The following is an 18,628-nucleotide window of genomic DNA, read 5'->3' on the forward strand; positions in this document are numbered from 1 at the left end:
ATAAAATGTTCTAATATATACTATAAAATACACTCATGTATTTTCTGCTTTATTCTAATATATGTGTATATATCTACTATTTTAGAATAAAGCAGAAAGTACATGAGTATAGTTTTTAGGCTTGTTTTGTGAGTTTTCTGGTTTTTTTTCTTTTTTGACTTCTTTTATTTCCATTTACAATCTATTTGGATAAATGTGTTTACTCACTGTTTACTATTTGTGATGTGTGTGTGTGTTTTTTTTTAGTAGGTAGCATTTGATATGAAGGGGCCAAGCCAATGGATGTAACCTTAGGATACCCTCCTCTAACGGACAGCAATGAAAGATGTTAACATCTATTGAACCTAAAGATTAATGTCCCTCAATCTCTCTTGGGGCTGATGTTGTTACTACCAATCTGGTGAGCATTCCCCAGGACTCACTAAAGAAGTAAAGCAAGCACCAAGCTCACAAAGAAGGCAGTTAAAGAGGGGCTTAAGGACAAAGACATTATGGTGTTTGTTTGTTTGTTTGTTTGTTTTTTGGCTAGGCAATGGGGTTAAGTGACTTGTCCAGGATCACACAGCTAGCAAGTATTGTGAGTCTGAGGCTGGATTTGAACTCAGGCCCTCCTGAATCCAGGGCCAGTGCTCTATTCACTGTGCCACCTAGATGTCTGGGGGCAAAGACGTTATGAATGGAAGTTGAGTTGCTATGGTGGAGAAAGGCAATTAAGAGGGGAACAAAAAGCCAAGACCACAAAGAAGATTGTACTCAGGCTTGCATGTGTCAAACCCAACTGTCAATCTAAGAGGATGCTGGCCAATAAGAGATGCAAGCATTTTGGACTGGGAAGAGACAAGAAGAGAAAGGGCCAAATGACCCAGTTCTGAGCTTCCTAAAATGAAACATTGCTATTAGTTACATTCCTAAGTCTCACATTTGCTGTGTTGGGAGGGAAAAAATGCTTGAGGAAAGTGAGATCTGTGGTCAGAGAAATTGGTCCCATGTAGGAGTAAGATGTGGATGCTTGATGTAGCTAAGGATATAATTTTGTGGTTCACACAGATGTGTCCCAATCAATCTTAACTCAAAGTCTTTTGTCATTCAGAAAGCCCAGTTGGGGATTTTTGGTGGTCTTTGGATGTTAGCAGGATTGTTAAAATACGTTAATGACTGCCTCCATGCCCAGGCAAACTGTGGGGTGGGGGTGGAATGGGAAATACAAAGAAATAACAATATGGACAGTTTGTAGTTCAGCCATTATATATGGGGCAATCACTGGCATTCAGCAAATCAGTAGCGAATTCATCACGATGGCGGTGGGGAGAGTTGCCTTTTTTTTCAAATAATTCTCTTAATGAGGTGGCTGCTTCCCACATGTATTTGGCTTAAATGATGCTTTGTGGAGAATTGCTTAATAGGGATTAAAATGCCTGGTAGTAGCACAAGCATTTATTAAGCACTTGCTGTGTGCCGGGCACTGCATCACGTAGAGTACATGAGTAGGTGGTCATTAAAGTGATGGCCTATTAATTGAGACATCTGATGATGTTGTTCATTATGAGATAAGGGATCATGTGAAAGACAGTTGTTTTAAAAAAAAAAGGTGACTTGCAATAGTAAAATGTGTTTGGAAAGCACCGACACTGATATTACAGCAATTTGGAACATGCACAGACCACCCAAGGCAGAGTTATCTAAGACATTTGGGACCTACTCCTGGGAGACAGGATCGACACTGAGTAGGCATTCTGGGTCAGCTCACCCTGTGGCTAAGAGTATCCTCTTTCCATTGGCTGCTCCATTGAACCCTTTAGGAAGCTCCTCTAAGCACAGAGTGCCTAATACAGTGTAGATGTGCTTTCCAAAGGTTTGAGTTGAACTAAAGAAAACTGTGCCCTAGACCAGCGATATTGAGTGGGACAGATAGATAGCATTCTCCTTGGGTACCCCCATGATGACGCTCTTGCTCTTTCCCAGTTACCAGTGGAGTGAAGCAAGGCTCTGTGCTTGTTCCCATGCATTTTAGCATGATGTTTTCAGCAATGTTGTCAGATGCCTTCAACAAGGATGAAAAAAACATCAAGGTCAGCTACAAAATTGTAGAAGGCATAGATTGCCCCAGAATATCTGCAAACCTTGACATTGAAATAATTCTAGGGATGTCATGATGCCCTAGAGTTATTTTATTCTGCTTAGCTCGAGATGGCAGACCCAGGAGTGATGGGTGGAAGTTGTAAAGAGGCAAATTTTGTTTTAATTTGGAAAAAAACCCAGCCATGCAAAAAAAAGGATGGGCTGCCCCAGGGACTAATGGCTCCCTCCAGCACCCTTCCTAATTATTCAAGCAGAGGCTAAATGGCCACTTATTAGATATATTATAATGGGTCATTCAGTTAATAAGTATTTATTAAGCATGTACACTGTGCCAGGCATTGTGCTAAGTGCTAGAGATACAAAAAGAGCAAAGGACAGTCCTTGCCCTCAAGGAGTTACAGTCTAATAGAGGAGACAACATGCAAACAAATATATAAAAACAAGCTATATAGAAGATAAATAGCAAACAATTAAAAGAGGAAGAACATGAGAATTAAGGGATGTTGGGAAAGGTTTCCTGTTGAGACTTAAAGGAAGCCAAGAAAGTCCAAAGTTGGAGATGAGGAGCAAGAGCATTATAGACAGTGGCTAGTCACAGAAAACGCCCAGAATTGAGAGATGGAGTGTCTTGTTCCTAGAATAGCAACGAGGTCACTGTCACTGGATCAAAGAATAAGTAGTGAGGAATAAGATGAAAGAAGACTGGAAAGGTAGGAGGTAGTGAGGACCTAAAGGGATCTGAATGCCAAATAGAAAATTTTGTATTTGATCCTGGAGGCAATAGGAATTTATGGAATGGGTGGGTGTGTTGTGGTGATGACAAGATTGGACCTGCATCTAGGAAAATCACTTTAGGGGCTGAATGAAGGATGGATTGGAGTGGGGAAAGACTAGGGCTAGGCAGACTTCCCAGCAGCTACTACAATAGTTCAGGGGTAAGGCGATGAGGGCCTGCACCAAGGTGGTGGCAGTGTCGGAGGAGAGAAGGGGGTATATTTGAAAGATGTTACAAAGTTTAAGTCAACAGATCTTGGAAAAAGGTTGGATGTGGAGGGAGTTAGAGTTAGTGAGAGGTACCTAGGTTGTGAGCCTGAGGTCTTGGGAGGATGGTGGTACCCTCAACTTCCTTAATAGGGAAGTTTGGAAAGGAGGAGGGTTTAGGGGGAAAGGTAATAAGTTCCGTTTTGGATAGGTTGAGTTAAAATATCTACTGGACATCCATTCTGAGATTTCTGAAAGGCAGTTGAAAACATGAGATTGAAGGTCAGCAGAAAACTTAGGGCAGGAAAAGTAGATTTGAAAATGGTCAGCATAGGGATGGTAATTAAATCTGTGGGGGCTGATAATTAAATCCAGGGGAGCTGATGAGATCACCAAGTGAAGTAGTATAAAGGGAGGCAAGATGAGGACCCAAGCCAGAACCTTGTGGGATACCTATAGCAAGAGGGTGTGACCTGGATGAGGAACCAGCAAAGGAAGGTTAGGAGTGATCTGATAGAAAGAGAACCAGGAAACACTAATGTCCCAAAGACCTAGAGAAAAGTGAGAATTAAGGACAACAGGGTGATCAACAGTTTCAAAGGCTTCAGACAGGACAAGAAGAATGAGGGCTGAGAAAAAGCCACTGGATTTGACAATTAAGAGATCATTGGTAACTTTGCAGAGAGCAATATTGGTAGATGGTAATTTTTCAAAGTCAGATTGTAAGGGGTTAAGAAGAACATGAGAGGAAAGAAAAGGGAGACACCTGTCATAGGTGGACTTTTTATGGACTTTAGACACAAACTAGAGACATAGAAGAGATACAGATAGATAACAGGAATAGAAGGATCAAGCGATGGTGAGGGGTTTTTGAGGATGGAAGATACATGGATGGGTTTGTAGGTAGTAGGGAGCCAGTAGACAGGGAGAGATTGAAGAGAATTGGTAGAGTGGGGATGTATTGAAGGAGAGGAGGTGCAGTGGAATCTCATGCTAAGGGGCTGTGAGATGGAGAATCTGGAAGCAGCAATGGGGAGCAAGGAGAATTCCAACTCTTCTGCCTTGACCAGTGAGCCAAGGGGAATAAGTGAAGGTGTAAATAGTACTAGAAAGGGTGACCAGGGAAGCTGTGTCATTAGAGGGGAATCAGGTTTCACTAATAGCTAGAAGATGGAAGAAGTGGGGAAAGAAAATATTTTTAGGATGAAGGAAAATTCATGCCTGGAAGAAGACATTCCAGAGGGCATAGTCAAAGGGTGGGTAGTGTTTGGTTGGGACTTTGGGATGGGAGGATTGAGGGGGATAGGAATAAGGAATGGGGACTGGGTTTTGGAAGATGACCTACAAGGGTTCAGAATCAGTGGGATATGTAGTGACAATGTTCATAATTGACCACCATTTTTCCCAAAGGAGGCTGGAGACCAGGTGAATACCTCATAGAAAGCATGCAGTCAGATGGGAGCCTCTATTTCACCATTGATCTTTTCTCCGAAGGCTAGAGATTAGCCAGGATATGACACAGCAGGAGTTGGAATACAGAGAAGCAGAAGAAGACTTGCCTGAACTGATGCAGAATGAAGTAAGCAGAGCCAAGAAAACAACATATGCAATAATTACAATAATGTCAAAATCAAATGACCAAACAATCAAAACTGAATGATGAAAAATCATAATGTGAAGCTTGGCCCCAAGAAAAGAAAAAAGATATCTCCCCTCTTCTCCTTTGCAGAGGTGGGAACCTACAGGTAAGAAACATTGTATTTAAAGCACAAGTTTTTTGATATGTTGGTTAGTTTTGCTAAACTGATTTCTACCTTTTTTAAAAAAGTCTTTGTCAGAAGAGGTGGTTCTCTGTGAGTAGGAGGAGGTGTACACTGGGAAAGGGAGGAGAGAAAAACAAAAGATAACAATAAAAATGCCCTTTAAAAGAGTGCCATAGTAATATGGCAAAACAGGAAAATGGTAAATGTTGGAGATGTGGGAAAACTGGAACACTAATGCATTGTTGGTGGAGTTGTGAACTGATCCAACCATTCTGGAGAGCAATTTGGAACTATGCCCAAAGGGCTATAAAACTGTGCATACCCTTTGATTCAGCAATAGCACTATTAGGTCTGTATCCCAAAGAGATCATAAAAAAGGGAAAAGGACCCATATGTACAAAAATATTTATAGCAGCTCTTTTTATGGTGATAAAGAATTGGAAATTGAGAGGATGCCCATCAATTAGGGAGTGGCTGAACAAGTTCCAATATATGAATGTAATAGAATACTAATGTTCTATAAGAAATGATGAGCAGGCAGATTTCATAAAAACCTGGAAAGTCTTACATGAACTGATGCTGAGTGAAGTGAGCAGAACCAGGAGAACATTGTACATAGTAACAGCAACATTATGTAGTGACCCAACTTTGATAGACTTAGCTCTTCTCCGCATTACAATGATCTACGGCAATTCCAAAACACTCATGATGGAAAATGCTATCCACATCCAAAGAATGAACTATGGAGTCTAAATGCAGATTGAAGCATACTATTCTCTCTCTCTCTCTCTCTCTCTCTCTCTCTCTCTCTCTCTCTCTCTCTCTCTCTCTCTCTCCCTCCCTCGGTTTTTCCCTTTTGTTCTGATTCTTTTTTTCACAACATGACTAATGTAGAAATATGTTTAATATGATTGTACATGTATAGCCTATAGCAGATTGGGGGGGAGGAGAGGGGAGAAGGGGGAAAATTTGGAACTCAAAATCTTATAAAATTGAATGTTGAAAACTAAAAAATAAATAAGTAAATAATGTTTAAAGTGCCATAGCTCCCTTCCAAATAGCAATTTGGAATTTTAGCCCAGAAGTCACTAAGCTATGCATGTCCTTTAACTTATCCATATCACTCCTAGGCATTACCCACCTATTGGTAGGGGGGTAATAGGGGTGGGACACATATTTTGAGATATAGTCAGCTTGTGACTTCATTTTGCTTGACAATATCAATTTATTAAAAGGAAGGGCTTTCAAAGTATGAGAATTAGTGTGTAGAGGTAATGATAATAAAAGAAAAGAGAAAAGGATGTTCATGGAATGCTCAAAAATATACTGAAGGGAGAAGGAAGTGTAGATGGAAACGCAATGAACAGGACAGCATTGGCACTATCATATTAATTTGAATACACATTAAAACAAACCATAGGTGACATAATTTCATGTTGCATATACAACCCACTTTCTTTCTTCTCTGTATATTGAAAAGTTCACCTTAGTTTATGTCTGACCAGCCCATCATCAAAAAGATAGGAAAAACAAGCTTTAAAATTGTTAGTCTGGTATTGGTGACTGAATGAGCCCTGCCAACACTTCTCCAATTTCTTTCTTGTCTAAAATATCCCAAGAATTTATATTAGAGGGGTGTGCACAGTCAAGTTGCCTTGTAACCTTGCCTCCACTGGCAGGAATCCTCTTCTCTAGCTCCAAGATCTATGGTCCCACACCTTTCCTAGACTCCTTTTTCCCATACCAGGATAATGCTGGAAACTCATTCATTTCAGGGTAAATTCCCTCCTTCTCCTCATCTTACCTCAGGTTTCCCAAGGCTATGGGAATGGGGCAGCTGGAAGCCACTGGAGAAAGTACTAACCCTCTGCCCCTGCCTGGAGAAATGATCGTCCCTCTGTGCCTGATAGAAGGCACTGCTTGTACTGGCTCCTGAACCCAGCTTGGGAAAAACCACGCCCTATGCCCAGAACCCCCTTACCCATCATTAACACATGTGCTCCAACCTTCACCCTCCCCATCTCTGTCTTTACTTAATCACCTTCTCTTCTTCCCCTGCCTGTGGCCACTCCCCTTTTGGCCCTCTCCTTGTAAAAGTCCTCTCACTGCCACATCAGACACATGATCCCTTAGCCCTGCCAATCTGGTAAGTGAGAGATGAAGGGCTTGGAAAAGGAAAATCAGTCACTCCCCACACTGAGGTCATTCCCTTCCCAGAGGCAAGAAGGAGGCATCTCATCTCAGGAAGGCAGCTGGCTTGGAGAGAAATGAAAGCAGACATTTATTCCTAAGCAACTATGAAAGGGAAGGGTCTTTCCCTCTTAACCCCAGCTACCACCAGATTCTGTCCAGCCCCCAGAGTCACCAGAATACTCCACACCTCAGGAAAGGAGAGGAGGAAGGGGTCAGTAGAGAGCCCAGTTCCAGCCTCAAGGAAGAGAGAACATGCTCTGAGACCCCACCCCTGGCCCAATCTCTGGGCTGACCTCCGGGCTAGGGGTGCCATGGGGCTTAGGGGCTCTGTTCTATACCCTCAGGCTCCAAAGTAATGCTGCCCCCTGACTTCTCAGAGCTGCTTTTCACGTGCCTGCTCCTTACAGGCCTGGCACAAGGGGAGTCCCACCAGAGCTTCCCACCTGGGCCTGGGAGAATCCATGGGAGAAAAGAGAAGGGGCTAGAGGGAAGGGGTGTGGGGATCAGAGAAGTCAGTATGGGCAGCTGGGATCTCCAGGGCTTCATAGATTCAAGGCCACACAGAGAAGGCCAGGGTCTTCCATTCACCTTCTCTCTTCCCTCTCCCAGGACTGGAGGACCCCTCTGATCCTCCCTCAGCAAGGAGCTCCTGCCCTGAAGGCTTTAGCTTCTTTAATTCTCACTGCTACGGCTTGATACATCAGGAAGAGGCTTGGACCACTGCTGAAGCTGGTTGGAGAAAGGCATCCCTGAGAGAGGGGAGGGGGGAAGCTACCATTTTAATGTAGTCTAGAATTCAGACATGGCTCACAATGAACTCCCTACCACTCTCCCCTACCTCTGACCCTTCTGCTAAGTGACAACCAGACATTTTCCTCTGGGGCCATTCTTAGCCCTCCGTGGTCCTGAACAGTAGGTTCCTCTCTCAGGGCCCTCAGCCTTTTCTTGCCTCTGGTGACTACCCTGACCTCTGTAGCAGTCCGTATTCTCATGTCCTTTTTCCTTCTTCTAATGACACGAGCTCCTTCTGCCTTCTCCCACAGCTGCTGTGCCAAGACTTCCGCTTGGGTCACCTCGTGTCCCTGCTCAATGAGGCTGAGACACTTTTTGTGGCCACCATGATCACTGAGAGTCAGAGTAATGAGAAGCCCATTTGGATTGGTCTGTATGACCCTAATAAGGTGAGACCCAAAGTGCCTCCCTCTCCTTGCTCAGGGGGGAGAGCAGGTGGGGAAGGGCTGGTCTGATTCCAGTCACTGGCTCAGGTTCTTTCTCCCCTTTCCAGAGTAAAAGTCTGGACTCCTGGGAAAGGGGAGGGAACGGGAAGGAAACCTGAGGACACCTGCAAGTGGCAGAGAGACTTGAGGATGGGGGGTGGGACAAGCCTGTGTAGTATCTATCCAGCCCCTCCCCCCCACCTCCCTGGCATTCACCTCCCATCTGCACCACAGGAACTCCACCCACTGCTTTTGATTCAATTAGCATGTATGGTGTATTCAGCTGCCCAACTCTGAGTTTCCCCTAGGAATTGTGCTAAAAGGCAAAAACAGTCTCTGTCCGCCCCCTCCAAAGCCCATACTACAATGGATGAGACAATGTGGAAATAACTAAATCCAAGCAAGAGCTCTCCAGAACACATGGAAAGTCATCTGGAAGGGAAGGGCATTGGCTGTTGGGGGACCAAGACAGACCTCTTGCAGGAAGTGGAATTGGAGCCAGAGACACCGGCATCCTGGCTGTTCCACAAACAAGACGCTCCATCTCTGGGCTCCGGGCTTTTTCACGGTGGTGCCCCTTGCTGGGGGTGCTCTCCCTTCTCATCTCTGCCTCCTGGCTTCCTTTGAGGCCCAGTTAAAGCCCCATCATTTACAGGAAGCCTTTCCCAACCCCTCTTAATTCTAGTGCTTCCCCTCTCTGAATTATGTCTGGTATATAGCTTGTTTGTATATGTTTGCTTGCCTGTTATCTCCACCATTAGACTGTAAGCTCCTTGAGGGCGGAGATTGTCTTTTGCCCCTTTTCTGTATCCCAAGTGCTTAGCATAGTGTTTGGCACATAGTAGGTCCTTACTAAATGTTGATTGGTCGGGTTGAGTCTTGAGTATTGGAGGATAGGTGATTGGGGAGTGTCTCACTCTTCACTAACCACTGCATTACCTGATCCCTCCCCTAGAACCGCAGGTGGCGCTGGTCCAGCAATGGCCTTTTTCTCTACCAAGCCTGGGGGGATAAGGGAGCCCCCAGTCAAACCAACCCAAACTATTGTGTAATACTGACTCAGGATTCAGGTGAGAAAGAGAGAGATAGAGAGACATCAACAATTCTGGCAACAGCCAGGCCCATTTCCTCCATCCCTGTGTTTGCTGAAGCCATGGATTCGCAGGGGCCCCTCCTTACCTAGAATATGAGTTCTCCTCTCTCTTCTCCTCTCCTGCTCTTTTCCCTCTCCTCCCCTCCCCTCCCCTCTTCTCCCCTCTTTTCTCCTTCCCTCCCATTCTCCTCCACAAACCCCTACTGATACACTTCCTCCAATGATTATCAGTTGATGTCGATTAAACATTCAGACTTAGTTATGTTTTAGAATTTTTAAAAAATTAAATTGGTATAGTAAAAACAGTCCCAATCACTTCCCCTACAGGAAAAAAAAAACCCAAGGATAAGTACCCTCTCCTCCAAGTACATACAGAGTCAAGGGAAAAGAGTGCTCAAACTGAAAAGGCACATGCAGTGACGTCCTCCGTGCCTAATGCAGACTTTGCTACTCACTACTGTTCCAGGCAGCTAGGTAGCACCATAGTGCACAAAGTGCTGGGCCTGGAGTCAGAAAGACTTGTCTTCCTGAGTTCAGATCCGGCCTCAGACACTTACTAGCTGTGTGACCCTGGGCAAGTCATTTAACCTTATTTGCCTCAGTTGCCTCACCTGTAAAAGGAGCTGGAGAAAGAAATGGCAAACCAGCCCAGTATCTTTGCCAAGAAAACCCCAAATGGGCTCACACAGAGTCAGACACAACTGCAGTGACTGTATAACAACATTATTCCAGAAACCCTGGTAGAATATTGAAGAGAAGTCAAACTCCTCATACTTTTTCAAGTCAAGGAGGTGGGAGACTGGAGAAGATAGAGGTCCTTTGCTTTCTCAGCGAGGGATTTCCTCTCAGGGACTTGGCTGGAGCTCCTCATTCCTTTATACTGGCCAGACACCACAATGCTGGATTCAGATCTGGCTTGCTGTTTTACCTAAGACCCAAAAAGTCTCTTTCCAATGCGCCTTCTGCTCGGCGTCATTCCATTGCATTCAATGGATTTCACACCTTCTCAAATAACCAAGGACTTTTAACTTCCAGTCTAATGCACTTGATTGAGCGGTTACTTCAATAGAAGTGTTCTCATCGGGTTCAAACAGCTGCTTTAAGTTGGATAGGGTGTTTCATTTGATACAGTTGACTCCCACTCTTACATAAGAACGGGTATAGAACCAAAAGGCAAAAGGCCAAGGTTATCAGAATAGGGGCCATCAGACCCAGTCAGCCCAGACCAACATAACTATTTCTCTGTAGAATTCCACGTATGGAATAAACTGTCCTTCCCCTCACCCTGCTGCCTTTTTTGTTCTCTGTGGTTGGTACTCGATTCTTCAAATATAGATTATCATGTGTATGTGTACATACACATATTTTGCAGGGTTAGGGCCAGCTTCTCTCTACTCTAGCCTGCTGTAAGAGCCTATCTTTATGAATTTATTCCTCAAGGCTTTACTGAACAACTACTGAGTGACCTACTCATTGCTGAGATTCCTACAGATTACAGGGAAGACAGAATATGTCCCCCATCCTTTGGGAGTGTAAAGGTTAACTGGAAGTAAAGACACTATACATGATATCCAAGACAGAATTCTAGAACCACAGAATTTCAGAATTAGAAAGGAACTTGACCACCATGCAGTCTAAGCCATATTCCCAAACCATCCTCAGTACAACATGCAGTGTCTTTATTTTGGTCCGATTCTCCCTTTTTGGAGAGGACAAGTTATAGGAACAGGCCAGGCTGGAATCAGACAGGCACCTTGAACGAAGAATGTGAGCTTCCCCATTGGTGTCTGGGTGAGAGGACAGGGGAGAACTTCTGATTGGATTTCAGGGACTGGGGATGCCTTGGAGATCATCTGGTAAAGTACACTCTCAGTAACTCTCATCTCAGCCCAAGTGGGTAAGAAAGTTGTGTTTGAGCCCATGTAACTTCCACTTGCTTCTGCTCGAGGCTACCATGGACAGTTCCTGGAGGGAAGAGACTTTTAACATCCATGAGATTTCCTCATCCAAAACACAGGTCTGCCCTGCTGCACACTGTCTTCTGTACAGGAAAAGGGGAAAGGAAGACCATTGCAAGAACATTTGTTGTTCTCCTCCTGAGGCAGACAGAGAGATGGCTCTTGGGATAAGAGTCTGCCCACCTCTCTACCCCTCAACCTTCCCCAAGATTTCTTAGGGCTATGGGAAGAAGGCAGCTGTCAATTTTGGGGAAGAACTAATCTTGTGTCCCTTCCTTGTATTCCAGGAATAATGAGTTGCTCATGCCAGCTCCTGAACCTACCTTGGGAAAGATCACACCCTTTGCCCGGAATCCCCCTGTCCCTCATACACACGTATTCTGATTCTCACTCCCCCTCTTTGCCTTTGCCTAGGGTACTCTTCTTCCACCCCTGCCAATGTCCTTCCCCCAGCTTGTCCTCTCTCTATAAAGGCCCTGCCATGACCTGGCCAGACACATCATCCCCAAACCTTCCCAGCCTGGTAAGTTAGGAGAAGAAGGGCCTGGGGAGGGTGAGTTCATCCAGATCAGTGAGACCAATCCCATCACTGGAAGAAGAAGGAGGCATTTTATCTCAGGGAGGGAACTAGCTTCTGGAGAAGTGTTAGCAGGATCTCATCCCTGAACAACTCTGAAAGAGTGGGCACTTCCCATCTCCTAGTGACCATCAGATTCCTTCCAGCCCCCAGAGTCATCATATTGACCAAGAACACAGGAAGGGACAAGGTGGAAGGGCAGAGTAGGGCGGTCTGGGTGAAGAACAACAGGAGAACAAAGTCTTGGTTCTCTAAAGCTCTGAGGCCCCATCTCTAACCTCATTTCAGGGCCAAGGACACCTAAAGGCCCAATCTTCACTTCGCACCCTGTCTCCCATGTTGTTGCCCAGCTTCTCAGGGATATGGTCACCTGCCTGCTTCTCTCAGGCCTGGCACAAAGTGAGTCCCCCCAGTGACTCCCTGAGGACTTCACACCTGAGTCCGGTAGGAGGGTGGGGGGGACAGTTAGGCAGGAAAGGGGAGAAGTGGGTATGAAGGCTAGTGGGGACAGTGTAATCAGGCTTTGTGGATCCAGGCCCAGAAATCAGGAGGCCCAGGTCCCTTCTCATGCAGCTCCTCTCCTCCCTCCCCCAGGCCAGGAGAAGTCCCCTGCTCCTCCCTCTGCCAGGAGATCCTGCCCTGAGGGCTTTGCCTTTCATGGCTCCCACTGTTATGGTTTATTGATTACTGAAGAGACCTGGGCCACAGTGGAGGTTTGTTGGGGACAGGAACCCCTAAGAGGGGTGAAGGGGTCCTCTCACCTCATTGTCCCCCAGGTGAACCCTACTCCTTACCTCCCAATCATTTCCCCCCTCCTCTGTTCCTTCATTGTATGTACCTCTAGACCCTTATCCCACTATGACCCTGGAGGCACATGGCCTCCTACAAAACCCTCATTCTTCTCCTCCTGCCTTTGTTGACCACCCCGTTACCTGCAGCTCCCCTAAGGTGGCCCATCTTCCCAGTCTCCCTCCTTCAATGACATCAGACCTTCCTGCTTCTCCCCACAGTTGCTGTGCCAAGACTATCCCTCTGGTCATCTGCTGTCCCTGCTCAATGGGGCTGAGGCCTCCTTTGTGGCCACCATGATTACTGAGAGTAGGGTTGGCCTGCAACCTTTCTGGATTGGCCTGCATGACACTAACCAGGTGTGACTCCGAAGCTCCTCCCTCTCTCTGTCCCAGGGGTGAGAGTAGGAAGGAGGGAGGGGGCTCTGGTCCCAGTCTACCAGCTCAGGCTCCTTCTCCCATTGGCCCCTGGGAAGTGTATGAGGAAGTGTGCCTAGAGGGCAGGAAGATCTTGGGCAGACCTGTGAGGTGTCCAAGGCCAGAGAGGTTGCTCACCTGCTCCCTTCTACTGCCAGCCCCACGAATTGGGGAATGGCTGAACAGATTGTGGCATATGACTGTAATGAAGTACTAGTGGACTATCAGAAATGATGAGGGGGGTGGTTTCAGAAAAAACATGGCAAGACCCAGATGAACTGATGCAAAGTGAAGCTGGATGATTGTGCATAGTAACAGCAACGTTGTAATAATGAACAGCTGTGAAAGGTATGGTTACTCTGATCTACACAACGATCTAAGACAATTCTAAAGGTCTCATGATAAAAAAAAAATGTTCTCCACCTCCAGAGAGGGAAGTGATGAACTCTGAGTCAAACTGAAGTAGAATTTTCTCACTTTATTTTTCTTGCTTTTTGGGACATACGGCTAATATGGACATGTGTTTTGCATAGATTTCATATGAATAATTGATATCATATCAATTGCCTTCTCATTGGGTGGGGGAGGAGTGGGAGGGAGGGAGAGAATATAGAACTCAAAATTTAAAAAGAAAAGATCATAAAAATTTACACACAAAAATATTTTAAAGCACCCACACCCCATCCTTACTGCTACTCCTCTGCCCCATTCCAGTTGGTTAGATGGACGGGTTTGGTGTGCCCAGCCCTGAGCACTCCCAGAGAAGCTTCTCAGTGACCACTCTGGTGGTGATCCAAGATCACAAAGCAGAAAGCAGGAATTTAGGGAACAGTCTCTAATATCCAATTACCCAGACTCCCCTGGGAGTTCAGGGCAGAAAAGCATAAGGAACCTGAGACTCAAAAGGGTCCCTGAAGGGAATGAGGAAGGGTGAACTGGGGGAGGATCTACCTGACTTTTTAGATGGGGTAAGCTATGGAAGGGAGGAGGGAGGGTGCTCAGAAATTACAGCAGGTTTGGCAGCTTATGGAAGGGCTCAGAGGGCAGACGAAGCCTGGCATGTTCTGGAGGGCCTGGGGAAAGTTTGTATGTAGTTGATCTGGGGAGGAGGAGGGGAAAAATCATTGGGCAAAAGTCTCATTTTGCACTAACCATTGCCCTTCCTGGTTGTCTCTCCTCAGAATGGCAGATGGAAATGGAGCAGCAAGGCCCTATACCTCTACCAAGCCTGGGAGGAGAATGGTCCTAATATAATGACCAACCCAGCTTCTGTGCCAAACTGACTCCTGAATCTGGTGAGAGAACAAAACCCCAGCAGGTCTGGTATCTATGCAGGCCCATTCCCTCCACTTCTCTGCTGGTTGAAGCCCTGGCTGGATGCGTACTCACACTTAAAATATGGAAGTATCTCTCCTCTCCCCTCCCTTCTCTCTTCTTCTCTCCACTATTCTCCTCTCTCCTCTCTTTTCCTTCCCTCCCTCCCTTTTTCTTCCCTTCCCTCCCCTCTTCTCTTATTTCTCCCCTTAATCTTTCCTTCAGCTACCCTCTCCTCCATATCTCCTTTCCCAACTTTCTTCTCCTTTCTTTCCTTTCAATCTCTCAGTTTGCCTCTTGCCTTTCTTTTTTTACTTTTACTTTTTTTTCCCTTTTTTACTTCCCACCTTTTCCTTTTTTTACTTTTACTTCCCACCTCCCCTTCTTTACTCTTTTCTCTATTTTAGACCACAGGGGAATACGTGAATGAGTATAAGACCCCTGGGCATGAGGTCTGAGTCATCTGCATGGGATGATTTCCTGATGGTTGCCCTGGACAACCTAACCCAGGCCATCTCTCTGCAGGATTCCAGAAATGGAGAAATGTACTCTGTAATGAAAAGCATCCCTACCTCTGCAAGTTCCAAGCCTAGAGGAGACAAGCCAGAAGAAGGGGTGGGAATTCTGCAGCCCTGGAGCCAAGCACGCACCCTGAGCACCCTGGCCAAAATCTGTTCTCTCACAAAGCCTTCTTCTTCTTCTTCTTCCTCACACTCAAACCTCCCCTCCTTTTTGAAATTTCCCTCATGTCCCCATTCTGCCTCCTCCTCTCACTTACATTCTTCTTGTTGCTGCCTGGCCTGGAATACTGGCAATCAGAATAAACCATCTTCTTACCTACCCCACTGCCTCTAGTGCAGTTTGGAACCTGACTCTTTGAATCTGGTTAGGGGTGTGTGTGTGTGTGTGTGTGTGCGCGCGCACGCGCGTACATGTGTATGAGTTTTAGCATGAAATAGTCTTTCCTCTCTCCTTCAACCAGAGCCTTTCATTAATCATTCTTTCAATACTAAACCAAAATTGGAGAATGTGACACTTGATCTGCATCTTGAGGGAAGTTGACTCTTCTAAGATCACCAGTTTTTCTAGAGGGCCCTTGTGGGCACCTCTATGTGTACCTCCTGAAAAGTTCCCTATTTCAAGGGAGCTATGAGCCCACAGCCACTCAAAGCCATAAGCTCCACCCCTAAACCCAATGTTTACTCTTACTAGTCATTCACAGGACACAATTAGTACAAAGCAAAGGCATTTAATGAAAAAATATAGTAAGAAAAATAGCCATAGAATTTTCCATGATCCCAGGAGATGAACCCTCACCAATATACAGATCAGTGGGGGAAGAGTGGACACACATGGACATCATGCATTAGGGGCTAACATGTAGGGGATGCACATGTGGCAACATTGTGTGTGGAGGACAAGAGATGGAGAAAAAAATTCGTATACTGGAAGAGTATATGAATAGGTAACCCAGGTGACTAGGACAGCTGCCTTAAGATATACTATGATTCCCCTGCTGCAGGGCCGCCCATGTTTTTTGGTGATGTCACCCCTCAATTCTCACTGGGTAGCCCGTCTCCTCTGCCCCAGGAGATGCAGCATCGAATCTTGGACTGTCCACACCTGCCTTTCTTTCACCCCTGGGCTGTGCTCACTGTGGCCACCTACAGGACCTCAGCTGAAGTGTTCAGCTGAGACGCTCCTCTCTAACAAGATCCTTGGGCTCCTGCTTCTCCTTCTTTTAGCTTAAACTGAAAAGCCAAACTTCAGTTTGCTATGTGACAAAGGCCTCCTCTGCTGAGCTGTACTATGGCTTCTCTCTACAATGAGAGAGGTCTGCCAGAAACCAGTCAACAGTTATCCAACAAGTGAGTTTGGGTTTTTTCACACTGGGGTCCCTGGTTATAAAATATCTGCCCTTCCAAAGAATCTTCTTCCTACCCTTCCTTCTCACACATAGATCTCCCCTCTAAAATCTCCATCCTGTCTCCTCTTCTCCACGAGGCCAGAATATGATGGCACACAGATCCCTGTCCTTTTGGAGAGAAAGTGTCAACATATTAGGCTATGTGAGGGACTGCCTTTGTCACTAAGAGAGCTGAAATTTGCCATCCAGGTTTAAACTAAAAGAGCAGATTTCAAACATTTGGGTCTCAGGACTACTTTATTTAGACATATGTGGTCCTAAAACATATTTATGCAAATTAGCAGAAGTACCCATGATACTTCTGAAGTCTCCAACAAGGTAATCAGTTCCTTTGGTGCCCAAGAAAATGTGTTTCTTCAAATTCACATTTTCTAGTTATTAATAAGATCTTTCTCTACCTCTTTATAAAACTGAAGTATTCCCACACAAATGAGGAATCCTTCTACATTATTAACAATGAGATATAAATCCTGCAATCCACCTAATTTTCTCTCCAAAACAGTCCAAAATCCTGCCAGTAACCTTTATTTCTTCATATACATATTTAGCAGTGCATGTTAAACCAAAGTGATTTTTCAACTTACATTAGACATCCCAATGTTCATCTATAGCACAGGAAATGTCTTGCATCCTTGGAAAAGAAATAAATCTCTTCTTTTACAGAAAGAACTTTTTCTTTCCTTCATATCATTAACAGCTCAGTATGAGAAGAGGTTTAAAGGAATGAACTGATGCCATATTGGGGGCTGGCTTCCAACATCTCCAAAGGCCTGGGTGCCTCAGAGTTACTGAAACATCCTTCAGCTTTCCACCAGTCCACCAAAACCTTTCTGAGTTTTCCCATGAAATGAAAATGTTGAAAAAAGCCAAAAGAGTTCAGATGACCAGGGGAGGCCTCTGAAAGACTTTGGCCCTTGTTCTGAAGGCCTCTGTTTGAGATCCCTTTCTTTCTCTCGTAACTAGAGCCAGCAGCAAGCCTCTCAGGCTTTGAACTCTCCATCAACAAGGGAGAAGGGGATGATGGGAGAACATAAGGGCAAAAGGGGAGAAATTTGCTGCCCCTTGCCAAGTTTAAGGACAATTTGCTAGGAATGAATATAACAAGTCTCAGAAATCCTGCTAAGGACTGAGCTCTGGTTTCAGAGGCACCAGCAGAGGGGAAGAAGTAGGAACCTGATTCTTCTTCCCATCCTGGGGCTGGAGCTGGTGCTGCAGAATGGCCAGTCAATCAAATAATTAACATTTATTAAGGACTGACTATGTTCTATGAACTGTGCTCAGAACTAGGGATTCAAAAAGATGCAAAAGACAGACCCTGCCCTCCAGGAACTTACAGTCTAGTGGGAGATGATAACAGGCAAACAAAATGTACAAATATGCTATCTACAAAATAGATAGGAAATAATCAAGAAAGGGAAGGCATCAGGTGTAAGAAGGTGTGGGAAAGGGGCAGTTAGGTGGCACAGTGGATAGAGTACCACCCTGGAGTCAGGAGGACCTGAGTTCAAATCCGGCCTCAGACACATAACACTTACTAGCTATGTGACTTTGGGCAAGTCACTTAACCCCATTGCCTAGCCAAAAACAAACAAACAAACAAAAAAACACCAAAAAAAAAGAAGGTGTGGGAAAGACTTCCTGAGGCTTTTCACCGTGGCTTAAAGGAAGCCAGGGAAATCACTAGGTTGGGACTAGGAGAGAGAACACTCCAGGTGTGACGGCCAGCCAGAGAAGATACCTGGAGCCTAGAGATAGAGTGTTTTGTTGTTGGATCAGGCAGGAGAGCAGTGTCACTGGACCAGAGACTGCTTGATGTAGAGCATAGGGGCAGGTACTGGAGAGGCAGGAGGACAGGCTTGAAACATCTACCAGAGGATTTTGTATTTGATCTTGGAGATGATGGGAAGCTCTGGAGGTTATTAAGAAGGGATGTGACATGGAAAGATCTGAGTTTTAGGAAAATCAGATTATTTGTGGCTAAATGGAGGAGAGATTGGAATGGGGAGAGATGAAAGGCAGGCCAACCAAAGAGCAGGTCATTACAACATTGCAGGCCAGATCTAAGCACCCTGGATTGGGAAGTCAAGTGTCCAGAATGAAAGAAGCGATGGCACCAAGGACCATAGGATTGCTTACATCCTGTCCAGGGTCTTCTGGGCTGCTCTGGGAACCATACTGGAGAGAGACATTGGCATTTAAACTAGACTATGTCCTCAGTAGGGCCATCTTTGAATCACTCACTGGGTACCTCAAGGGCCTGTCAGTGGGCTCCAAAGTTGTTAATGAGGAGGAATCAAATGGATTTCCAACTACCCAAGTCC

General features: G+C 45.4%; 1 protein-coding gene across 1 annotated transcript; it reads left to right on the forward strand.

The window, feature by feature from the left end:
• Positions 1 to 7,371: 7,371 nt before the first annotated feature.
• On the forward strand, positions 7,372 to 9,416 carry LOC110218384 (lithostathine-1-alpha-like). The gene is made up of 4 exons (XM_078149105.1): positions 7,372 to 7,433; positions 7,624 to 7,744; positions 8,060 to 8,197; positions 9,189 to 9,416. The coding sequence occupies exons 1-4, from the start codon at positions 7,372 to 7,374 to the stop codon at positions 9,414 to 9,416; spliced, it is 549 nt and encodes a 182-aa protein (XP_078005231.1).
• The last annotated feature ends 9,212 nt before the right edge of the window (positions 9,417 to 18,628 follow it).

The sequence above is a fragment of the Phascolarctos cinereus genome, unplaced genomic scaffold (genome assembly GCF_003287225.1).
Source record: "Phascolarctos cinereus isolate Bilbo 61053 unplaced genomic scaffold, phaCin_HiC Scaffold_2;HRSCAF=192, whole genome shotgun sequence".
Taxonomy (NCBI): Eukaryota; Metazoa; Chordata; class Mammalia; order Diprotodontia; family Phascolarctidae; genus Phascolarctos; species Phascolarctos cinereus.

Bases quoted from the DNA above. Each gene is read 5' to 3' on its own strand.
- LOC110218384 (XM_078149105.1), top strand. From the start codon at position 7,372: ATGCTGCCCCCTGACTTCTCAGAGCTGCTTTTCACGTGCCTGCTCCTT. The intron at 7,434-7,623 runs AGGGGAGTCCCA...CTTCCCTCTCCC, and splicing joins CTCCTTACAGGCCTGGCACA to AGGACTGGAGGACCCCTCTG. The intron at 8,198-9,188 runs GTGAGACCCAAA...TCCCTCCCCTAG, and splicing joins GTCTGTATGACCCTAATAAG to AACCGCAGGTGGCGCTGGTC.